The sequence below is a fragment of the Salvia hispanica genome, chromosome 2 (genome assembly GCF_029641045.1).
Source record: "Salvia hispanica isolate PSC_SH4W2 chromosome 2, Shi_PSC_v1, whole genome shotgun sequence".
In the NCBI taxonomy this organism is placed as follows: domain Eukaryota; kingdom Viridiplantae; phylum Streptophyta; class Magnoliopsida; order Lamiales; family Lamiaceae; genus Salvia; species Salvia hispanica.
Window position 1 is genome coordinate 52,129,828 of NC_142693.1, and position 24,565 is coordinate 52,154,392.

Here is a 24,565-nt window from a genome sequence, read left to right on the forward strand (position 1 = left end):
ACTTTAAAATTAAAGAAATTATAATATCTTCTCAAATACTATTTACATAAAAAAAAGGTAAATATAATAGTTATTTCTCTTTAGCTTTCTATTTGCATTCCTCCCTTGGAGATGCTCTAAGTTCTCACATTCTAAAATACTAATGATTAGGGATGTCAGTGTAGCTCGCAACCCGTGGGCTGACCCGAATAGCCCGCCAAATTTATAGGGTTAGGGTTGAACTTTTATAACCCGAAAGAAATCACAACCCGACTAGCCCGCACCCGATTAACCCGCAACCCGTTAGGGCCAGACCCGAAAACCCGATGGGCTGACCCGAAAACTCGATAAAATTTTTATTATTCCAAGTTTTACTCCTAATTCGACACTTCATTGATTGATTTTATAATTATAGACAACTAAAAAAAGTAACTTTCAATTTTATATTAAATATATAAATTATATATTGAATTTTTATTAATATAATAATGGATAAATAAACTAAAAACTTTAAATTCGCTAAAAAATTATTTAAATTTCTAAAATATGCATTAAAATTTACGAAATATCTCAAATATTTGTATTTAATTAGGGGTGGGTAGGTACGGTATACCTTACCAAAACCATCATACCATATACCTTACCAAAAATTCGGTATGAGAAAAAATCATACCTATACCTTACCAAAATTTTCGGTATACCGAATTTCGGTGTAACTTATTTTCGGTATGACGAATTTCAATATCGATACGTACCATACCCTATTTTCAGTATGTCATACCTAAATTCGGTATACCGTACTTTTGCGGTATACTAGAATTTTACGGTATATCAGACTATGGTATGACATACTAAAATCTCACTATTTTGCAAATAATTCTAAATACAAAAACAATGAAAATAATATTTCAAAATACTTAGAAAACATCCTATTTAATAAAACTCCAAACATATTCAAGTAATGTACGTAATACTTATTTAACTAAAATCTTATATTTGTTTGAAACTAATTGATTCAAAGATATCAAGCTTTCCTAATTGAGTTTATTTGATTTTATATTTATCTGATTAGCCATCAACTCTAATGAGACAAAATTTGATTTCTACATGTAAATATTTATTTGTTTGGTAAAAATGTGATTTACTTGATATAATTTTGTATATATATTGATATCGGCATATACCGAAAATTACGGTATATACCTGAAATTACGGTATATACCATATTTTCGGTATACCCCGGTATACCTCGGTATATAAAAATTCATACCGTTATCGTACCGAAATAAAACGGTAAGGTATCATACCTTACCGAAAATTGCGGTATACCAAAAATTTGGTATTTTCTGTATTTTTTCGGTACGATAAGGGCGATATTTCGGTATTTTTACTCAGCCCTATATTTGATCATGTTTATGATTGAGTTTAAACATATATCTCAAATTTATCATTATTAAATATTTTACATTTTATGAGTATAACTAATTTTCATCATTATTAATGAGATTGACCGCATGTTAATCTTATCGGTAGCAACCCGATTAACCCGCTGGGCTAGCCCGAAACCCGAGCTTTTAGGGTTAGGATCGAACTTTTATAACCCGAAAGAAATCACAACCCGACTAGCCCGCACCCGATTGACCCGCAACCCGAATAGGGTTGGCCCGAAACCCGGTGGACCAACCCGATTGAAATCCCTACTAATGATTAACAAATGGTAAATTTGGGTGTCGAACCAACGTGGAATGTCGTATCCGTCATGTATTCCACACTTAAAGGGTTTGGCGATATACGGGGATGGGAACTAAAAGTGGAAATAAAACGAAATTAAAGTGATTCAATTAAACCGGAATGCAGATTGGCTAAGTTTACAAACTGAGCAACTTGACAGTGACAGGAAATTTTTGCATTTAGCGAATAATAGAACTATTCGAAAATAAAAACAAAGCTGAAACTTACACGAATATTAGCACCTAAAAAAAGCTAGAAATTGTAAAAGAGACATGCAAAACGATGGTCTAAAAGCCTATCTAATTAGCCTAAGTGTATTGACTTCTAAAATGCTAATTGAAATCAGATGTAATGGAAGTTGAGTGCAGAGATTACTAAGCTAATGGCCGCCACAAGTGAAAAGAAAGTACTGAGCTAGAGCTAGTTGTCTCCTAACTGCTACATCTAATGTGCAAAAACAATGCATAAAAGACTGAATTTGGCTCCTAAATCTATATTAAAGGCTCGAAAATTAAGTATATAGAGATTAAATTGTTGCTAAACAATTAGCAATGCATGAGAAACACCAACTCAACACTTAAACTACCAAATGTGCATTGAAAACTCCAAGCTAAAAGCTAAAACTTGAAGATTCATTGAGGGAGATAAAAACAAGTTTAAGAACACTTAACAATGCTGAAAAAACGATACCCACAAGAATCATACAAACAAGCAAATCAGACCCGTCTAGGCAACAAAAATCTCAAAGCAATCGTATAGACTTCTAACACCCTTAAACACACCGAAATGAACAAGCAATGCAATAAGAACAAAAGGTAGGTGAAAACCCGAAAATTGAATATTAAGAAACAAGATTTTTGGATCTTTTTTCACACAACACAACAACAAGAAAGAAATCTTAACACAGTAAAACATTCTTAATGATCAGCAAAACATTAACTAGAAATTTAAGATTTTGGGAAATGAGTACTAAATAAGTGCTAAAAGAATTAGTAGTACTAAATAAGTGCTAAATTTTCAGCCCATGACATCTGAATAAAGAGCCCAAAGGTAAAATCATTTTAAATATAAAGCCCATCTCAATTCCACTCCATCAGTTTCAGTGAATGTTTGAATGTATATTGACAGTCCAACATGGTACATTTACTGTGACAGCCCTCCCTCCTAGGGTACAATAAATGCGGCGGCTGCTACCCGAAACCGACTCCAAAGAAGTAAACACAGACTAGGGTTTCATTTAAAGAGTACTGACCAGAATTGGAGGAAATATCAGAGTATTTAATGCAACAACTTAACCTAGAAGTTCAAAGAAAAGATAGGTATCATAAATGAAGGTCAAAACCTTAAGAGTACGACATAGTATCCCAGACAAAATCACGAGAAAAGGGCTAAGGCCACAACCGGAAGTAAGATGCAAATATTCCAAAAAGAAATTCTAGAGTGTATCAAAAATTCAGCGGAAAACGACCAAGAGAAAAGCATAGCTATGTATGGTGACACAACTACACTTAGAGTTCCACATATCCATATTAATTAGTTAAGCTGCTCAACACCCGCCACCGCTCGTCATCATTCAACCTGCACATAAGGAAAACACATGCAGGGCTGAGTATTTTGAAATACTCAGTGAGCTCGTTGCCAAAACATTTTATAAGTTATGCCACCCTTACCAAGTGAACTCGAGTTTTAAGCAGTTTAAAAGAATATCACGAGTATCACAAAATATTTTCATAGACTGGCCAGTCAAAATAACCTCCCATTTTCTCATCAAATTAACAATCACAAACATTCCATGGTGCGACGAAAGTGTGGCCACACTTTTCGCCCACGAGACCGGCCGACTAGCAAGGACGGCTCTCGATCCCATTGTGTACACAGCCTGGTAGGGCTTGCGACCCATACTCAGACCCGAATTCGTATAAGCATATCCAACAATCACATTTAAACAAACATAGGCATGGCATAACAGTTAAACCACCCTTATAACACCGAATAACATTTTGACAAAATAAAAGAGAGTTTTAAGAGTAAAGCCCACCTCGACTGCTTAGTTTTCAAGTAGATTCGCTTTTCCGTTATCCGGCTTCGCAACCAAAGTTTCACCTTTTAATCACATAGGCACATATCACAAATTAGGTTCAATACTACTCTTACTCATGCATGTCTCATTACTTTTCCCTCTTCCCAACGATTTATCTTATCATTACTAATTAATCAAGATCATGTTTATCGCACACGAAGACTTAACCATCAAATACACACTACACAACACATCAACACACACACACGCCACACACACACACACGCCACACACACACACGCCACACACACATACACATGTCCCCACATCCCTTTTATCCCTCTTTCGCTCAACCAAGATGCATGAGGGTTCAAGAAGACCGATTAATCGGTTAGAAGAAGAAAAAGAAGAGGTAGAAGAAGAACAAACATAACTCTTACACAAAAATACCTTTTTAGCGAAAAACAATCGGTAGAAAACAAGTATTAGCCTTGATTCTTCAAAGTTCTTGGATTAAACTTCAATTTCTTCTCAAAGGATGAAGGATTAATGGAGTAATGTAGAAGAAAAATTGAGAGAGTGTGTGGGAGGGTGGGGGCCGAAAATATGGGGGCTAGGGTTGGGGTTTTGGTTCTTATTTATAGAGTTCAACAAGATCTTTAGGTAATTGGAATAGAATATTTGGTAAGATTTCATTCTCCACAATTAAATAATAAATAAAATGATATTGTGAAGTAGGGAAGAAGAATTAACAAAAATAGATCCTAGGGCAAATATCTCTAGTTTTCGAAAATTAGGCTCTCAAAATAGCCAATACTTTGTTTTGGTATTTTTCCATATAGAATAAAATATCATGGAGCAAAATAAAATAAGAAAAATCCTCCATGAAGCAAGGTAAGGGGCGATTTCTATGCCTTTTAAATAAGGCATGGATTTTTGAATATTTGACTAAAATAAAGTAAGGCAAGATCTCTTGAAGTATGGAAAGATTTGGTAGAATATTTAAATTCTAGGTATGGAAGGAAATCAAGTAGGGAGTCAAATAAAATAAAATAATTCCTTCCTTCCCAAAAATAGTGATTTTTGAAAATCACTAGAAAAATAAGGGGGCTCGATTTTTCCATCTCTAAACAAGGAAATAATTGGCTCTTGGAAATAATTTGGATAAATATCCCAAGGATTAAATAAATTCCGGAAGAAATAGAATTTCTCTTCAAAGGGGTCTAGGGTTCGAAAATCACAAGAATTAGGGTGACAAGTATTTATGAAAATTTTCTCTAATATTCTCACTCACCCTTAAACAATTAATTTACCACATAAATCACACAAATAAATAAATCACATGCCACATCATAAAGTCAATAAGTTTGACTGTTCAAACTTTCAACGCAAACCCTAAACTCAACTCGGCCATAGCACCACATGCAATAAATACATTCACGACTCCACGTCATCAATAATAAATTTTAGGGCTCTAAAATTAGGGTTCTAAATTCGGGATGTTACATTTATAGTCACAGGTGCTTTACTGATAATTGCCCTTAAACAAACATTATGATATACGTATAAATTTGGGCCTAGCAATCACATACATATGTGCTCATTCTTTTATCACAAAACAAGTTTACTCTTATCAACTCGGTGCGCGATTTAGCAGACTATTCGAAGACGGCGAGCTTTGATCACTCTGCCACGACTCCGCTGCAGAAACAGGACTACAGTCGGTGACCGTATCCATCGAATTCGTGCTGCTAAAGAAGCCGACGACGTCGTACTCATGCTTCTTAACCATCACATTCATTAATCCCCATTTACTCATCCTTATCTGCTCCAACTCAATCGCCACTTCCATCATGGTAGGCCTCATGTCCCTATGGAAAGCCAGGCATCTGAACGCCAGCTCAGCCACCTTATGGACTGACAAATCAATGCTCGGTCGAAGAAACGGGTCGATGATCTCATCCAAACACCCTTTCCCAATCCGATCCACAGCCAGAGCAGCCAGATTGACCTCATTCTGAGGCCGGGCGAAGTCCACGACTCTCAGCCCGGTGATGATCTCGACCAACACCACGCCAAAGCTGTACACGTCGCTCTTGTCCGAGAGATGGAAATGCTGATGGTACTGCGGATCAAGGTACCCTGGGGTACCTTGAGGCGCGGTGGAGATGTGGGAGGACTCGACCATCCCAAGCCGGGAGAGTCCAAAATCCGCCACCTTGGACCGGTAGTCCCCGTCCAAGAGGATGTTGCTTGACTTGATGTCCCTGTGGTATATGGGAGGATTCATTTCATTGTGAAGATATGAGATGGCCTGGGCCGTTTCCGCGGCAATGGTGAGGCGGACGGGCCAGGGCAGGACGGGGCCCTTCTCTCGGTGCAGGTGCTGAGAGAGGGTCCCGTTGGGCATGAAGTCGTACACGAGGATCTGCTCCTCGTTGTCGATGGAGCAGCCAAGGAGGCGGACGAGGTTGGGGTGGCTGACGGAGGAGAGGAGTTTGATCTCGTTGATGACTTGGTCGACGCTGTCTCTGTGGCGGATTCGCTTGATGGCGACCGTGGTGTCGTTGTTCAGTTTACCGCGGTAGACCGTACCATAGGCGCCGTTGCCGAGCCTTCTCTTCTCGGAGAATGAGTCGGCGGCCTTCTCCACTTCCTTGTAGGAATAGATGGGGATTGTTATTCCACTTGTTTCCAATAGATTTTTGCTTTTCTTGCTTCGGCTTTTTAGTTTTGATCTTTTACGAATGAAGTAGAACAAGAGACTTAAAGTCACCATTAATGAGGCACCTGCTCCGACACCTAAGAAGCACAAGGTTATGTGTTAGTACTTCAGTTTTGAAATTGCAAGAGAGAGTGGTAATTTTATGCCTCTCAAATTGGGTACCCGCGGATACCCTATCCGAAATTTTCGGGTATCCGATCCCGAAATTCCCAAAATCCAATACCCAATACCCAACCCGAATTTGATTTCGGGTACCCGGATACCCGACTCTGGTATCCAGTCCCGAAAAATCGGGTATCCAGTCCCATTTGTGATTTTGATTTTTTTATTTTTTTTGAAAATTAACTACAAACTTTTAGAATTTATTTAATATTATTTAATTCAAATTCAATACAAAGTTGAAGTACTAGTATTCAAGTAAAAATAACTACAAACTTTTAGAAATACTAAATTTTTATAGTAGCTCGAATTTAAGAGAAAATAACTACAAATTTATAGGAATACAAAATTCTTGTAATAGTTCGAATTTAAAAGAAAATAACTACAAACTTTGAAAAATACAAAATTCATAAGTTATACATATTAACATCTTTTATCCATCCACAATAATTCAATAACCATCAAAATTCATAAGTTCAAACATTCATCCTTTATAAATTCACAATTTAATAATTCATAAGAATCAAGATCTAACAATAATATCATTAAAAATTCAAATATCACAAGTCAAAGAAATTAAAATATAATTAAAAAAATTAAATTACATATCTTATACACTAACTATTAAGTTTTAATTATATGGTGGTTAAGAAATTAAATTACATTTAATTATAATAAAAAGTAATTTATTAATTTTAGAAAATAAATCGGATAAATCGGATAATTCGGGTATACCCGATCGGATATCGGGTAACCCGATACCCGAGAATCCAAAATTCTCACTACCCGATCCTGATCCGATACCCGAAAAATCAGGTTTCGGGTATCCAATTATCCGACTTTTTCGGGTTTGGATATCGGGTATTCAATACTCGATATCCATTTTGACAGGCCTAGATAATTTAGTCAATTCATACCTCCAACTAGAACAACAACTCTGGTTGTTCCTCCACATCTGCCGGACAAGTAGTTCGAAGGATTACATGCTTGTGATTCTGTCGTGCCACATATAATTAGTTTCATTATATAGAAATTCATAATAAATATTAGAACAAGTAAATATATGAATAAACACCTGGTTTCAATTGAAGTAATGTTTACTAGAATAGCATGTTTACTAGAATAGCAAGTTTACTATACTACTCCCTCGTCCCCTATTATTTGGCATCAATATCTTTTTTCGTTCGTCCCTCATTAATTGACACTTTTAGTTTTTACTACATTTAATAATGAATCTCACAATTCTACTAATTCATTCTACTCAGATTTCACTAATTTTTTCTACACACTTTTGACTATATTTTCTTAAGACACGTGTCAAGACAAACGAGGCCATTTAATGGGGAACGTGAGGGAATATTGATTATTAACATAAAGAAGATAAACAATAGTCCATTATATTATTTTAACTCTTAATTGCAAAGAAATAAAAAGAATTTCTCAATCAAGCTTATGAAAATGCCCTGAAACTAAACTTAAATCCGTAATCACCAACTTATAAACTCATAAATTTTTTCTTAATCAATTTTACAGTTAAGAACATAAACCAGTACATTGACTAATTTCTACTTACTTCATTTTCCAATACAAGTGATTGATAATCATTTTCTGATTGTCTCACTATAAATTACACTTTTAGTATAAAAAAAACACATTTACTATCTCATACTACTTATTATCTTATCCAGTTTATTTTGTTTTACTTATTTATTTTATTCTCTTATTTAATTTATCTTTTCTCAATTTAATTTAATAAATACTACTCCTTCCGTTCCTTGTTAATAGAAACATAAGAATAGTGGGTTAAATGGATAGGGAAAAGAGTAAGGGAGAATAAAGTGAGAGAGATGAAAAGAGAATAAAGTAAAATGAGAATTACTCTTTGCGAGAGGAAGTAAAAGAGTAATATAGAAAATGACTCTATTAACATGAAACGAAGGAAGTATTTTCTAAGATCACATGCTTAAAAGAATTCAAACACTATAGAATTCAGTCACTTATAGTGAGATAGATGGGGTATTTCTGATCTTTACATAGAAATGTTTACAATAAGAATATTTTTATCAAGGATATTTAAGGTGAATTAATTGCATAGCCAATTATTACAAAGATAAAAATAGCTACTATGGTGAAAATGATAAGGATTATTATTATTATTATTATTATTATTATTATTATTATTATTATTATTATTATTATTATTATTATTATTATTATTATTATTATTATTATTATTATTATTATTATTATTATTATTATTATTATTCACAGCTCAAAACTCATTAGCCGTAAATTGACCATATTTTACCTACAAGGCTACAACTCATAACCACAATGCTTAGTTCTTAACCGCAAATTAACTTTATTTTGCCTATGTTTTACAAGAACTTCTTACAACGTAATTATCATTTTATTCATAGAAACAGATATCAAACGGTCTAGACGGATTGATGCTGAATCTAATTAATCATCAAAAACTCTCCTAGCATAATAAACATCACAATTCAACTGCCCCATTTTAATGACTTTTTCTCCGGAAACCTTTTATGATTGTAGTAAATAACAGTAGTATCAATTAAATTATGTGTAGTATGATGAAAATTACAAAATTTCAACAATAGGATGATGGAAGAAAATTTGTCATATTAGATAGTGGATCAGATTTACACAACCACCAAATCACAATATCAAATTTTAAAATGCGCGTAGACTTCCAATACCATATATGTCCACCAGTCAATATTCCACGACACTCATGATATATCTCGGTGACAATTCTTATTATTAAACAATGAGAAATTTTAATCAAAATAATGATTTTAACTTTTGGAACTTAACATTTCCATTTAACCTTAAAGATGCTAATCTCAATCTTTATCTAACAAACAAAAATAAGCAATTATAAATGTTTCTCGAATTAAATTGTTAACATCTTCTGATTATGAGTGGTTACCTAATAAATTATCACATGTCATAACAGCAAAAGGCAATTGATTGGTCAAGTCAAATATAAAGAAAAGAAAAGCCAAAAGAAAGCATAATTAACGGAAACAATAAAAAAAAAAAAAAAGACACGTCAGATTTTACCTTTCCGGCATCCAACTCCGTCGAGAAAGCCATCACCGTCGAAGCCCTCAAAGCACTCGCACCGATACGCCGTCGTTTGATCAGGCGGCGAGACACGAACGCACCTGGCATTCCTGGAGCAGCGGCAGCCCCCGCGGAGCCACCACCCGACTCTGACGACCTGAACATCCAGCGAAACCGACGAGCTATTCGAATAAGCCTCCATCGAAATCGCCGAGAACAGCGATCTGCATCCGCTCCTCTTGAGACTAGCGTAGTCGATAAACGACGTCGTATTGCCAGGCTCCGAGTAGCAGCTGACGGTGGCGTTCCCGGCGTCGCAGTCGAGCCGCTCGAAGTGAGTCTGCACCATCGTCGTCGGGATCAGGCAGCCGCTGCTCTGATTCCGGCAGTCGTGGAGGAGGACGGCGTTGTGGGAGGTCGGGGCGAGGTTCGCCGTGAAGAGGCGGCGGAGGGCCTCCACGGGGCGGCCGCAGACGGCCGGGAGGTTGACTAGGATGGTTTTTGAGTTGACCGATTGGACGGGGAAGTCGGCGGCGAGGATGGTGCCGTTGCCGGAGCAGTTGAGCTGGATTTGGCAGGCGGAGGAGAAGCCGAAGGGGAACGGGAGTTTCCGGTGGCCGCATGTGTGGTTGCACAACGCGGCCGATGAGTGTGCGATCGTCAGGATTGTGTGAATTGCAATCAAGAGGATACAATTGTGGAATCTTAATTTCATTTTTTGAGGAAACAAGAAAGTGTGTACATGTATGTATGTGGACTCAATTGCAATATGTTTAGGTAGGTGGAATTTTTAATTTGAAGAAGAATCAATGGAGAAATTTGGACATATCACATATTCATCTACATCGCATCTGGATCGATGTTGATCAGGTGGCGAGATTAAAGATAAAAATATATGATGATAAATAGTACTTCCCCTCCGTCCTTATTGAGTGATTTAAATTTCATTTTTGATGTCCTAAATTGAATGAATCATTTCCTTTTTATTTTCACTCGCTCTCTTATATTTTTCTCTCTATTTTTCAATCTATCTTACTAATTTTCCTCTCTATTTAACTAACAAAATTTATACTCCATCCGTTTAATAGTAGTTGAGTCATTTTGCCATTTTAGTATGTTCTACACTAGTGGAGTCATTTTTCTTTTTAGTAAAAGTTAACATATTTCTTGTCACTTACTTTTGCCTCTCTTTTACTTTATTCTCTCTACTTTTTCATCTCTCTTACTTTATTATCTTTTTGTTTAATACATTACACATCATTTTTTAAATTTCCGTGCCGGAAATAAATGCCTCCACTACTATAAAACGGATAAAGTATATTTTTAAAACTCGTGCTAAAAAGTAACGTGTCACTTAGGGAGGACCGAGGGGGTATTTAGTATGTATATGTCAATCAATGAAACTTTTCTTCCTTCTACACTCCATTGTCGTATGTTCAAACTTAAACTTTGAAATTTAACAATAGTTTCCGAAACAAGCTTAAATTTCAAAGGCGATAGCAATTATTTAATTCATTAAGCTAAAACACACACTAACAACATAATTAAGTTAAGAGTTAATATGTTGAATCGACACCATTTTAGCTAAAATTAAGAGTTCACTTGCAAGATATTAACGAGTCTTTAGAGAGTATTTAGTAACGTTATTCACCTTAGTTCTACCCCGTAGCTGTTGAGTGGATGCCCTAGGACAGGACAACTATTTGAACTCTTGATTGAATGTATAATATTTGACACATGGTAACAAAATTGGGGAGAGGATCCCCTGCCGTGTTAAAAAACACAGCAGGGAGTGCTGTGGTTAAAACGCAGCCAATTCCACATGAAACGCAGCAAAGCTTTAGAGAGAGAAAGATGCAATTCCGATTATTATTAATACCGCCCACTTTTCTTTCTCTGATTTTATCCTTTACCCTATTTCTTTGATTAATAATTTCAGGTGGGGCCAGGTTAATTTTACATTCATATTAAAAACATTACACAAATTAATATTTATAGCATTAACTTCATTCGTGTAATTATTAACTGATTTTCAAGTGGATCATATTCATTTTTCACAAGTTATTAAATGCAGCGTGCAATTTTTTTATTTTCCAATATTTCTATAATTTAGATAAACATATTATAAAAATCAATTAAGCTTATAAATTATAACACTTATAAATGTAGATCATATAATAAATTATTTATACATTTTATGAATTGTATCATTTATTCTATTTATATTTATATTTATTTTTAAACAACTTTTATTCAGAAATATTCAAAGTCTAGAAAATCTACAAATAATTTATTATATCTGAGGTATATATCTAGATGTACCAATAATGAATACAAATAATGAATTAAGTTGTTAGATTAATTAACTAATACTTATCAGTAATTAAATTAATTTAACGCTATGTTTGTGTGTTGATGCATCAATAACAAAACTTACAGCTAGTGTTTATATGTAGGATTTAATAAATAATTTATTCATGATTATAGTAGAGTATAAAATACAAAGCCGTGCATATATTATATTGATACAAAGTCCTGCATAATATAAGTATGATTGTAAACATGACCTGGCCCCATCTGAATATATTTAAACAAAGAAATAGGATGAAAGAAAAGTGGGCGGTATTAATAATAATCGGAATTGCATCTTTCTCTCTCTAAAGCTTTGCTGCGTTTCATGTGAAATTGGCTGCGTTTTAACCACAGCACTTCCCTGCTGTGTTTTTCAACACAGCAGGGATCCTCTCCCCAAAATTGTGACTCTTAGTAATTAAATTTAATTAAAATGAGTATTTATGTAACGGATGAGATTTTCGATTTTTACCTATTTTCCTATTGTTTCGCCCTTCATTATTTTCAGTTATTTATTAGAAAGAGTTGATATAATAATTGTAGTTTAAAAACATAAACAAATACTTCCTTCGTCACACTCTAAGTGACACCTTTTTTGTTTAAAGATATTTCCCCTCTAAGTAACTCATTTCTAAATATAGAAACATCACTCTTTTTATTTTTTCCTTCCTCTTACTTTATTCTGTCCACTTTATTCACAAAACAACAGTACTTAAAGTCTCGTGCCGAATTAGAAATATTCCACTTAAATTGGGACGGAGAAGTGTAGAATTTTAAGAGGAAAGGTCGATGTTGCATTTTATTCCCTCCATCTCAGCTACTAGGATGATACATTTCCAATTTTGTAAACAGTCAATACACCTACCATTTTTTCTTTCTCAATTAAAGTAGTTCATTCAGTTCCTCTACCATATTTCATTTCCTCTATCAAAAAGATGTTTCAAGTCTTCTCCCCCCATTCACGATCTGCATTCCATCGCTAATAAGTGGTCCCTCGGCTTATCCCAAAGGTCATATCTTTGTTCTCTATTGTGCTTGTCTTATACCCTTTCATCCCATTAACTATAAAACATTAGCTTTTCAATACTGAAATTTTTATGTAGCGTCATTTGTGAATTGATATAGAGAGCATAAAGTAAGATAAAGAGGAAAAGAAGAGATCATATTGTTTACATATAAGGAAAATGTTATATTTTTAATGAAAAAATTCAAAAAGGAAAACATTTCAGTTTAATGGGGACAGAGGGAGTATAACATAAACAAATATCATGAAGGAAAGATAATAATCCCTCTGTCTACCATTAAGTGTCTCATTTTGCCAATTTCGTCAGTCCACCAATACAAGTAACATTTACCTTTTACCATTATTTAGTAATGGACCCCATATTCTACTAAATTTATCTCACTAACATTTTATTATAAAACTAATATATAAACATAGGACCCACCTTCTACTGACCTTTACTCATCAACTTTCTATTACATTTCTTAAAACTCTTGTCCGATCAAATGTGGCCTTATAAAGGTGGATAGATGGAGAGCAGTTATCTTTATCTTTACATGAATAACCTGCTATGGGTCATCCACAACCTCAATCTTTCATCTCTCTAAGCAAAAATCCAAGTCTTCCCACTGACATTGAGCATGCAAACTAAAGACCTAGCCGTCTACTATAAGTAACCGCCTAGGAATACGTTAGAGGCTCAATCATTCTAACAAATAAAATCTTATAATCCTAATCATGTTCTTAGATGGATACGGTTGTTCATCACGCCCTGAGCATTCTATATCAAGAATTGACTCGTCACGAGGATACCAATCTAATGGTGCAAGGTAAAAAAACCTTGCTTTCTTCAATATTATGTGTGAGCTGAACGTTGAATAGTATGACATGTGCCAGTCAAAGTTGAACATTGAGGAGTACAAGGGAAATTGCTCCATGATGCACATAAGACATTTGAAGAACATTAATACTCATTTAAAGTTGACCATTAAGTTGTGCAAGAGACATTGGTCTATGAGGCACATGAGACATTTGAAGTCCAAGAAGTAATTTCCTAGAGTTATGAGTTGGGTACCTAAAACAAAATATTACTCCAAAATAGTCTAGGTACAAATTTTGCTAATAGTAGTGGACAAATTTGCCCCTGGGACTGAAAAGAATAAAATGAAAAAAATAAATAGCGTCAAGAGTAGAAAAGTAGTTCAAACGAATTAAAGTCTTTATTAGAAAACATATGTAGTTATCCAGTTTTACAAGGTACCACAAATATGAAATTTGCATTTACTATATACTCCTAAATTTTGTAATTAACTCTAAAATAACAAAACAGAGAAAGAGGATTAATCAATACTCCACCTGCATAATGACAAATATTTTTATTTACCAGGACGGAACGAGACTAAGAAGAAAAAACAACCCACAAAATATTAAAAAATGATCATACGAACATGCCTACAATATATTCCCCTCGTTCTCAAAAAATAAATTAGTTTGATCATTTTGGATCGTCCCCTAAAGTTATATCAATTCTAAATATAAAAAGTTTTTAACCAATTACACAACATTAATAATATGGACCCTACAATACAATAACACTACATTTACTAATATTTTTTCCTCTTTTTTTATTTTTTCTCATATTTTACTTATTTTACAAATTAGACATTAAAAGACATGTTATTTATAAATTTGTCTATTCTAACGGAATGAGTATTAGTTCGCTACCTTAGTTGTGAAAGATTAGATTATAGCAATCAAATCAAATCATAACAATTTACAAATATCTATTTTCTGTAAATCAGGAAACTGAAAGTCTTTGGTATGGTAGTTATTCAATATCCAGTCCGCATAGACCGAACAGAAATTCGTTAAATTTTAACTTCATTCACACACACAATAAATCAATAACTCATGTAGTTGTGGTCGGCCGATTAGCAATGCCCAACACGGTAATCCAATGTATTTTCAAGGTCACATCACATTAAATAAAATGTAGGCAGTAATTCTATAACAGTGAAGTCGTTTTGTCATTTTGGTATATTGTCCAATATATTTATTCTTATTTATTACTATCTCTTACTTTATTCTCTCTTCATCTCTGTACTTTTCGATCTACTTTGTTTTTTTTACATAACTCACTTAACACAATATTTCTTAAATGACGTGCCGAAAAGAAACGCCTCAATTACTGCAAATCGGAGGGAGTATAACATAACATGTATTTCATATTTGTATCCATTTCTCTTTCAAGATTAGTTCCCTTCGGTGGAAGTTATTCAACAATTGGGATGGGAAGAGGAAAATGAAAAAAAAAGAAAGACATAACATTATAGAGTATATATAATATTTTCTTTGTCCATTACTAATAATACTACTCCATTTATTTCTTTAAAAATAAAATATTTTTTTTAGATTGTTTCGTTAAATGTAAAATATTTCATAAAATAGAAACAACACAATTTCTATTTTTCATCTCTTCTACTTTATCCCCTTCTCATTAATTTATAAAATAATTCTATATAAAATCTCGTGCTTAAAAGTAAATATTTCATTTTTAATGAAATGGAGGGAGATAATATTTTTTGAAAGAATGTAAATTTTAGTAAAGTGAAAAAAGAATATGAGAAAAATAGTTGGGTGTGTGTACATGAACTGCTCGGCACGTTTTAGAGTAAACTAATGTTTTGTTATGTAGAAACTTTTTCTTGCTTCATCTTTATTAATCTAATCATCGTCGATTTTCGTCCATATAATTCGTTCAAAATTACAATTTGTTTTCGTTTTTTTTTCAAAATCTTTATCTTATGTCGTTGGACTTTTGTTGCCAGCTCTCATGCATATAAATAAGTACGCTTCCAACATATAGTATACTCCTATTGTCCAATTTTAAATTTGCATTTTTTTAGTCCATAGGCAAAAGAATAAAGTATATTTCTTTCAACCTTTGACCACGAGAATTGTTGGTATCGTCGACAATAAAGTTTGATAATATGTCACTTATGGGTCAAACTCGCACAGATTATGTTTTTGTGCCACTTCTAAAAGGCCTCAAATTAATTAGGGTTAGACAAGAATTATTGATATGCTTAGATTTTACACTGTTTTAAGCCAATTATTAGATTCACTTTGAGTGTCAAAGTGCACATGTCCATTAATTACATATTTTATCTATTTTGGTATTTTGACGTGTTTTGTTAGAAATGTGCAAAATAGAACCTAAAAAGATAACAAAAAGTCGAAGATGGAAACTGGTGTATTCGAGCCGTCCATCAGTCTGCTGCAACTCAGCCAGCGACCGCTGGCTGCCAACGAACGCTGAACCAGTAGGCGTCCGCTTCGGAAAAATTGAGCTGACCAAGTCTCCACATGGAAGGATATATTTGCGACTTGCTTGATAAATACTATCCACCTGGGACCAGACATGGCCACGGTTCAAAAACCGCCGGTTCCGGTTCGTCGAATGCTTGAACCGTAACCGGCCCGGATACTGGTTATCCGGTTCCGGTTTAACCGCCGGTTACCGCCGGTTCCGGTTCCGGTTACTAACCGCCGGTTTTTCAGCGGTTCCGGCGGTTCCGGTTCTTATTTTTTTTTATTTTTTTTATTTAAATCTTATAGTTATAACTTTTAAATTCTATAGTAAAATCCAAAGAGACTTTGAACCGGCCGTTTCCGACACCTTTTCAGACCCTACGCTGCAACCCTACGCCTACGCCTGCAACCCTAGCCCTGAACCGTCGAGAACCGGCGGTTTTGTGTCAGAAACCGGTGGTTTTCCAACCGTTTTCAGCCCTACGCCTGCAACCCTAGGAACCTACCGGCGACGGCTACATTTTCCCGGTTAACCGCCGGTTCCGGTTTCATATTTTTTGAACCGTAACCGGCCCGTTATAAATCCTAAACCGGATTTCGAACCGGAACCGTCATTCGGTTCCGACCCGCCGGTTATGAACCGACGGTTAACCGCCGGTCCGATTGGGTTTGGCCACCTCTACCTGGGACCATCCTTAAGCTCAGGAGTGAAATCTTCCAGTTCGTGCAAGGACATGACAAACCCCTCTATGAAGTTGTCGCATGTTTTAAGGGTCTCCTTCGCAAATGCTCTAACAATGGTTTTCCGTGGACCATTCGGTAGGCATAATATATAATGGATTTACAGAAAAGATTTCTGTCATGTTGGATTCAGGAGCTAACGGAGGATTCATATGGAAGAGTGGACCAGACGCCATGGTAGTCATTGAAGAGTTTGCTGCGAATTGTAAGGGTGGTCGAAGGAGAGACACAACTATAGGAAAGTGGTTGTTGTTGAAGCCGAAGAAAGTTCCTTTGTTAAGGAATTGGCAGAACCGAGAGTCAGAGTTGAGAAGATGGGCATATCAAAGAGGGAAGAGTCGGTCCCACCGACGTCCATCATTGTTCTTCCCCAGAATGACGCCCCTCCTTCTGCTGAGGCCGTCAACTATGTTCAGAATGGGGTAGTCCCAATAGGCCATATAATAACAATTACTGTCCTAGTCAAGGGGGTGGTAATTTTAATAGTTTTAATGGTAATCGTAATCGTCCTCATCCAAACTTCTCATATTCTAACAGCCATTTCCTTGAACCCCCTGCAGGATTTAATGTAAGCAAATGAGGAGTGATAGAGCCACTCAAGCAAGAGGATAAGGCATGGCAAGCAACCAAATCGAAATTGGGGTCAGATTGAAACTATTCTTTGTCTGTCAAGTTGATGTCCAAATGCAATCCAAAGACAACAATTGTCTTTATCTTCGAAAGAGCTTCGCGTGGGTATCTTGTATGCCTCAATCGAAATCCCGATGAAGAAGTTATGACCGTTTGACGAGGACTGCGTAGAGCTGTATGAACCTGATAGACCCGCCACTTTTGCACGGCGATTTCAGTAACAGCTCTAGCTAGCTTCTTACACTGACGAACCCAGTGACTCGCCGGAATAGGAACAGGCATAGGCATGATTTTTTTGAATATATTTGAGTGCCTTTTCATATTCAATCCTAGTTTGAATATTGTTGAGACTCTTTCCATTCCACCTTCCATCTATAAATAGGGCCTTTGCTTCTTTTATACATAGATAGATTAGAGTTGAGTTTAAAGAGCGTCTCCTTTGAGAGAGTCCCTTCCCATGTTGGGTGAGATGAATGTTTGGAAAAATTCATGGCCGTGCTATGGTTACTTGGTGGTTGGCCTGAGGTTAGCCACTTGGTAAATTAACAACTAGCACAATATAGCTAGTGGTGGAGCTTGAGTGAGAGTATGCCCTAGGGGCAGAGCTCGAAAGAGTATACCCCTAGTGGCGGAGCTCGAACGAAAGTATACCCTAGTGTCGTGTAGCTAGCGAGAGAGTTGATATAAATGGTTGCTTGGATGAAAGTTGCCAAGGGTCTCCAAGAGGTCATTTGTTCACTCCTTAAATTTCTTCCATTTCAATCTCCCCATCCAATATATTTTTGTTCTATCTTTTGTGGATGGAACACCTATCCTTTTTAGTATAATATTTGTTTATGTTTTAATATAATGTGTTTTTATGATATTGTTGTAGTATCTTTAGTTTGTAATTTAATTGTGTTGCTTTTACAAGAACAAGTCTTGGCCTAATTTTGGAGATTCTCATCAATAAGATTCATAACTTTTTCACTCCACTTTTTTTTACATTTCTTTGGAGCGGTGTTAGAGACAAAGTGGGAAACCTATTGGGAGATTGAGAAATTATTTGTCAATAAACATAGGAGAATAGAGTACTTCATTTTTGTTCAAGTTTGGAACCGAATCATACATGTGTATATATAGGAATATAAAAAAAGATGGAAATGTATAAGTTCGAAACATGGAAAAAGTTTGGAAAGAAATAATCAACTAATACAATATCGATAGCAGTAGAGAAGCTCAAATTCTACCATCACTTTTGATCGTATATTCACCTGAAAAAGTGAATCATTCCTCAATATTTGGCTGATGGTATTGAACTAGACTCCCAATCAAAATTGCTGTTTTGCATCTGCTGCATGTCCGGCGCCATCTCCGACACACTCCACACCTTAACCGACTTATCAAGGCTCCCACTGTACACCACCCATTTGTCGTCCTCCTTGTCCTTCTCCACTGCCAAGCACTTCACCGGCCCTGTGTGCCCCGTCAGCACTGATAGGCACGTGTGCGCCTGACCCTCCCTCCTCCACACGCATATCGTCTTGTCCGCCGACCCACTGAACACCAAGCTCCCGGCTGCCGCCAGGCATAGCACCGCCAGCTTGTGCCCCTTCAGAACCCCTCCGTGTGCCAACTGCTTCTCTACCTCCCAGAAGTTCACCACCCCGTCGGATGATCCTGAGTAAACTACCTGTTGACAAATGAAAAAAATATAAATATATCAATATCCCACGTCGGTGTGTAAAGAGATAATTTGAAATAAATGATTTTAGGATGAAATTCTATAGATTTCTATTAATGTATCAGAGCGGACCACCGACTTAAAAAGTGAAAAAATGGTTAACCCAACAGTATATTATGGCTTAATTCGGGCTAGTTCGATAAAGGGTGGATCATTCCAATTAGAAAAAAGTTCAACCACACTAAAATTCATTTTTAAGGGTTTAAGGTTTGAGGGAAGATGTAGACTGTTGAACGAAAAGTAAATACTCCATCCGTCCCACAGGCTATATTTCGTTCATAGAAATAGTCCATATCTATTTACAGCAAACTTGTTCTATTACTTTATCAATTACGCATTGAAACCCGTGTTAACCCGAATCTATGTATGGAAGGAGGGAGTATAATAATATCCCATATTTGTATATAGAGATAATTGAAACCACTTTATAAGTCTATCTTCATGTAACCAATTAGTAAGAAGGAAATTTTATGTATTTCTATCACTACCTTATCCGTGTCGCTGACGGCCAGCGCCGTCACCGCCGACTCTTGCGTAAGCAGAGTCTTCACCAGCGTATGCTTGCACGACTTCCCCTTTTGCTCCCTCTTCCACGCCTTCACCTTCCCATCGGCAGAGCCCGTATACACCATCGCCCCGGTGCTCGCCACCACAGAATTAACCGCGTCGTCGTGCGCCTTAACAGACTCCACACATTTCGAATTCTCCGGCCGCCACACTTTAAACGTCTTATCCCAGGAAGCCGAGTACAGCATCCCGGTGTCCTTATCCATGCTGAGGCACGAAATGGCGTCCGTGTGCTTGATCCACACGGCGCTCTTCTTGCGCCGGGTCTCAACGTAGTTCCCGGGCTTGATGGACGCTTTAAAGATGTCAAAGAAAGTGGGCATTGTGCCTGAGCGCTTGTACACGCTCGGGTTCTTAGCACTAATCTTCCAGACGCGGATCTTTCCGTCCTGGTGGCCGGTGAAGATCTTGTTGTCAGCGATAATGATGGCCTTAACGAGGCCGCTGTTGGACTTGAAGGCGGAAAAGTCCTTCATGCTCTTCCAAACGCGGATGTTCTTGCTGTCGGAGCCCGTGTAGAGGATTTCGTCCTTGGCCGCGAGGGAGTAGATGTGGCCTTCCTCGCGGACGAGGGAGCCGATGAGGCTGTTCTGGAGTTGCTGCTGCTTGGTCGAGGCGGACCAGGCGCTGCCGAAGGGGCCGGGCTGGTTCCAAGGGGACATCATCATTGGGGAGCCCTCGCCGCTGTTGCGGTTGGGGTCGTAGCCATTGAAGCTGCTGTTGCGGTAGTCATCGGTGTCGGCGCTCGAGGACGACAGGTTGGGATCTGGGTGCACCATGTTGTTACCTGCCATGCTCTTCTTCTCGGATGACATTTTGCTTTCTTATTTCTTCTTATGAGGTTTGGGATGATGAGAAGAAAAGAGGGAAAGAGAGAGTGATGGGGAGAGATTTCAGCGGAGATATTAACGGCCAAACTAATTAATTTTATCATCATAATTCTAACGATCGTTGCTATGTCTTAATTAATTTTGTCATCATAATTCTAACGATCGTTGCTATGTCTTAATTTTGTCGACCATACCATTCCCACAACTTGTGATCATTGTGATACTACCTTATAAGTTGTATCAGGGCGTTTCCTATATAAGATAGTAGTATTAGACAAAATTTTAGAGGCTAAGTAAGTTATATTTTAAGTTTTATTTATTCCTAGTTAATACAATTAATAAATAGAAAAATATTAGGAGTAATTGTTCCTTCTACTAATTCTATTAACTAGTAAATAATGTCAATGATTACCAAATGATGCAAAAATGTATGGAGAATGACTGAATTAGTAAAATAAAGAACTCAAACTTATTGAGAACTTTAGATTATAAAACCCAAACTAAATTTTAATATTCAAAGTTTGTCTTTTAAGTTCAACAATGAGGACTTTATATAGGAAAAAGATATTCTTAAACTTGTAGAAAATAAAACTAAAGGAAAATAAGCAAAAAAGGAAAGCTTAATTTGGTAGAAGGAAAACATAATTTGGTAGAAGGAAAACAATTACTCCTAATATTTTTCCATCTACTAATTCTATTAACTAGAAATAAATAAAACCTAAAATATAATTTACTTGGCCTCCAAGTCTTATTTATAGCATCAGATGTACTCTTTTCCCTCCGCCATTAAATGTCCTTTTTTTTTCTTTTTTAGTCCGTCCGCCAATAAGTGTCTCATTTCATTTTTATTATATTTTTTTATTATATTTAGTAAGTGGATCTCACAATCCACTAACTAATTCCACTCACATTTTATTATAGAGCCAATATATATAAAAGTAGAACGGAGGGAGTAATAACTTAGGGTTTAGGACTCATTCCACTCAATCCACATTCTACTAACTTTTTCTACCACATTTCTGTTGCTAAGTCATACAATTTCTTAAAATCCAAGCCGATCAAAAATAGGAGTTTATTCATAGACAGAGGGAGTAATAACTTAAGGCATGGACGGAGGGAGTAATAACTTAATGCGGAACATAATTTATCTTGAATTTACAAGTTAGGGTAAATTCAAAATATTATTTCGCAGCTCAAACTAAATAAAGAAGAGACTGTTCTTTTAAGTATATGTTTTGGAGGCCAAGAATATACTAGTATTATAGACTATGTGTCGCAAGCATTTGTATTATTCTTACGATATAAATATATTTATTTCTTGTTGATTGCGTTTATTTTTCTAATGGTTGGTGATACAAGCTTAATGAAACATTAATTATGAAGTAAAGTATTTTGTTGAATTTATGACGAGTTAATGCGATTAATGCTTGGAGAAAGGATAACGAGTTTGATTTCTGTAGGATGCGGCCGAGACATTCATGAGCGTGGAGTGAGCATTTGGCTCGTTCATTGGTTCATTGGTTGAGGGTGCATGATAGTGAGTTGCATGGGATCAAGACTTGAGAGAGGAGGAGTCAGTTGGTAACTAACTTGAGCTCTCTACAAGTGTGATATAAAAGGCAGTTGCCTCATTGTAACTAACTACGAGAAACAGAGAGTGTGAGTAGAGAAGGAAGAAAAGAACAAGCTGTGAGTTCACCATTGTAGAGTGCAGTAGCTCGAGACAGTTTTCATCTTCTTGTTTCCATTTCTGTGTAATCCACCGAAAGAGTGAAGTAATAAACATCTCATCCCTTCCGTGGACGTAGGCAAATTGCCGAACCACGTAAACCGCGTGTGTTATTTCTAGTTTCTTGTTTCGTTCTTATCAATCTTCGATCAAATCTCAACAAGTGGCGCCGTCTGTGGGAAGCGAAGAAGATAGATCGATGGCGATGGCGCGGTTTGAAACAGAGAAATTCAACGGGAGGAATGATTTCGGTTTATGGCGCATCAAAATGAAGGCGCTGCTCATTCATCAAGGGCTCGATGAGGCTCTCGAATCGACTGCAACAAAGGAAGAGGAGTCGACCGATAAGCAGAAAGAAATTATGAAGAAGGCTCGTAACGCAATCATTTTAAATTTGGATGATAAGGTTCTTAGAGAAGTTGCGAGGGAGGAGTCCACAGCTGCGATTTGGAAGAAATTGGAGGAGCTCTACATGACCAAATCGTTGGCTAACAGGTTATATCTTAAGCAACGTCTATATTCCTTTAAATTCGTGGATGATAAGGCTATAGGAGATCAGTTGGATCAATTCAACAAGATAGTTGATGATCTTGAAAATGTCGATGCAAAAATGGAGGAAGAGGATAAAGCAATTGCGTTGCTCAACGCTCTTCCCAAGTCTTTTGAGCAGCTGCGGGATGCCATGCTATATGGTAGAGAGAAGGCTATCACCTTGGTGGAGGTACAGTCAGCTCTTAAGTCCAAAGATCTGCAAAGATCTGGAGGTGGCCAAAATGATGCCTCTGCAGAAATCTTGAATGTCAAGAAATTCAAGAATAAGTTCAAACCAAAGGCAGGAGGATCCAAGAATTCTCAGGATAAAGAAAAGGGGGATAAGAAGGAGACTCGTAGCTGCCATTATTGCAAGAAGCCTGGGCATATTAAGAAGAACTGCTTTTCTTGGAAGAGAAAGCAAGCAGCCGAAGGCACTGATCAAGGATCCACTGATGTTGTTCAGGAAGAGCAGCAGATGCAAGTTATGAATATTGTGGAAGGAGAGATGGGAGAAAGCTGGATTGTTGACTCTGGCTGTAGCTTCCATATCTGTTCACACAATGATTGGTTTGACACTTTTGAGCCATCACAAGGCTCTGTCACTTTGGGGAATAATCAGATGTGTTCCATAAGAGGCATAGGTGATATCAAGTTAAGATTGAGGGATCAGTCAATCATCAAGCTGACTCAAGTCAGATTTATACCTCAGATCAAGAGAAATTTGGTGTCTCTGGGTGTTCTGCAGTCTAAAGGCTATGGATTCAAGTCTGAAAATGATCATATGCAGATTTATAAAAGCTCCAGAGTTGTTACGAGTGCTATCAAGAAAAGAAGTCTTTACTACTTGGAGGCACAAGTGATCACAGGCAGCTCTGATGTTACTGAATCAGTGGTCTCTGATATGAAAAATTGGCATGTGAAGCTGGGACATCTAGGTCAGAAAGGGCTGATGCAGCTGGTTAAGAAGGGAGTCATTCAGGCTCAGGAGAGTGGAAGCATCAAGAATTGTCAGCAATGTGCATTGGGGAAAAGCACTAAGCAACCTTTTCCAAAAGCTAAGCATACCTCCACATCAATTCTGGAGTATGCCCACAGTGATATATGGGGTCCATCTCAGCCACCTACAATGAATGGAGGTAAATATTTTATCACCATAATAGATGATTTTTCCAGAAAATTATGGTTTAAGATCTTGAAGGAAAAATCAGAAGCTTTTAAGTTCTTTAAGGAGTGGCACACCATGGTTGAGAGGGAAAAAGGGGCATTAAAAGGTGGAGATTGTAGGATGCGGCCGAGACATGCATGAGCATGGAGTGAGCATTTGGCTCGTTCATTGGTTCATTGGTTGATGGTGCATGATAGTGAGTTGCATGGGATCAAGACTTGAGAGAGGAGGAGACAGTTGGTAACTAACTTGAGCTCTCTACAAGTGTGATATAA

At 36.7% G+C, this 24,565-nt stretch overlaps 2 protein-coding genes across 2 annotated transcripts; both read right to left on the reverse strand.

Annotated features, from left to right (window-relative positions):
- Positions 1-5,183: 5,183 nt before the first annotated feature.
- Positions 5,184-10,660, reverse strand: LOC125202151 (wall-associated receptor kinase-like 14). The gene is made up of 3 exons (XM_048100503.2): positions 9,702-10,660; positions 7,532-7,609; positions 5,184-6,532 (listed from the first exon to the last, which is right to left on the reverse strand). Exons 1-3 carry the CDS (start codon positions 10,417-10,419, stop codon positions 5,364-5,366), a joined length of 1,965 nt encoding a protein of 654 aa, XP_047956460.1. The 5' UTR covers positions 10,420-10,660; the 3' UTR covers positions 5,184-5,363.
- An 8,146-nt stretch (positions 10,661-18,806) lies between these two features.
- On the reverse strand, positions 18,807-20,847 carry LOC125192579 (protein JINGUBANG-like). Its single transcript, XM_048090544.2, has 2 exons — positions 19,954-20,847; positions 18,807-19,414 (listed from the first exon to the last, which is right to left on the reverse strand). Exons 1-2 carry the CDS (start codon positions 20,845-20,847, stop codon positions 19,016-19,018), a joined length of 1,293 nt encoding a protein of 430 aa, XP_047946501.2. The 3' UTR covers positions 18,807-19,015.
- Positions 20,848-24,565: the final 3,718 nt, after the last annotated feature.

Excerpts from the sequence above, each read along its gene's own strand:
- LOC125192579 (XM_048090544.2), bottom strand. The coding sequence starts at position 20,847 with ATGTCATCCGAGAAGAAGAGCATGGCAGGTAACAACATGGTGCACCCA. Across the intron at positions 19,415-19,953 it reads CCGTCAGCGACACGGATAAG|GTAGTTTACTCAGGATCATC; the intron begins GTAGTGATAGAA and ends ATTTGTCAACAG.
- LOC125202151 (XM_048100503.2), bottom strand. The coding sequence starts at position 10,419 with ATGAAATTAAGATTCCACAATTGTATCCTCTTGATTGCAATTCACACA. Across the intron at positions 7,610-9,701 it reads CGGAGTTGGATGCCGGAAAG|AATCACAAGCATGTAATCCT; the intron begins GTAAAATCTGAC and ends GTGGCACGACAG. Across the intron at positions 6,533-7,531 it reads AGTTGTTGTTCTAGTTGGAG|GTGTCGGAGCAGGTGCCTCA; the intron begins GTATGAATTGAC and ends TGTGCTTCTTAG.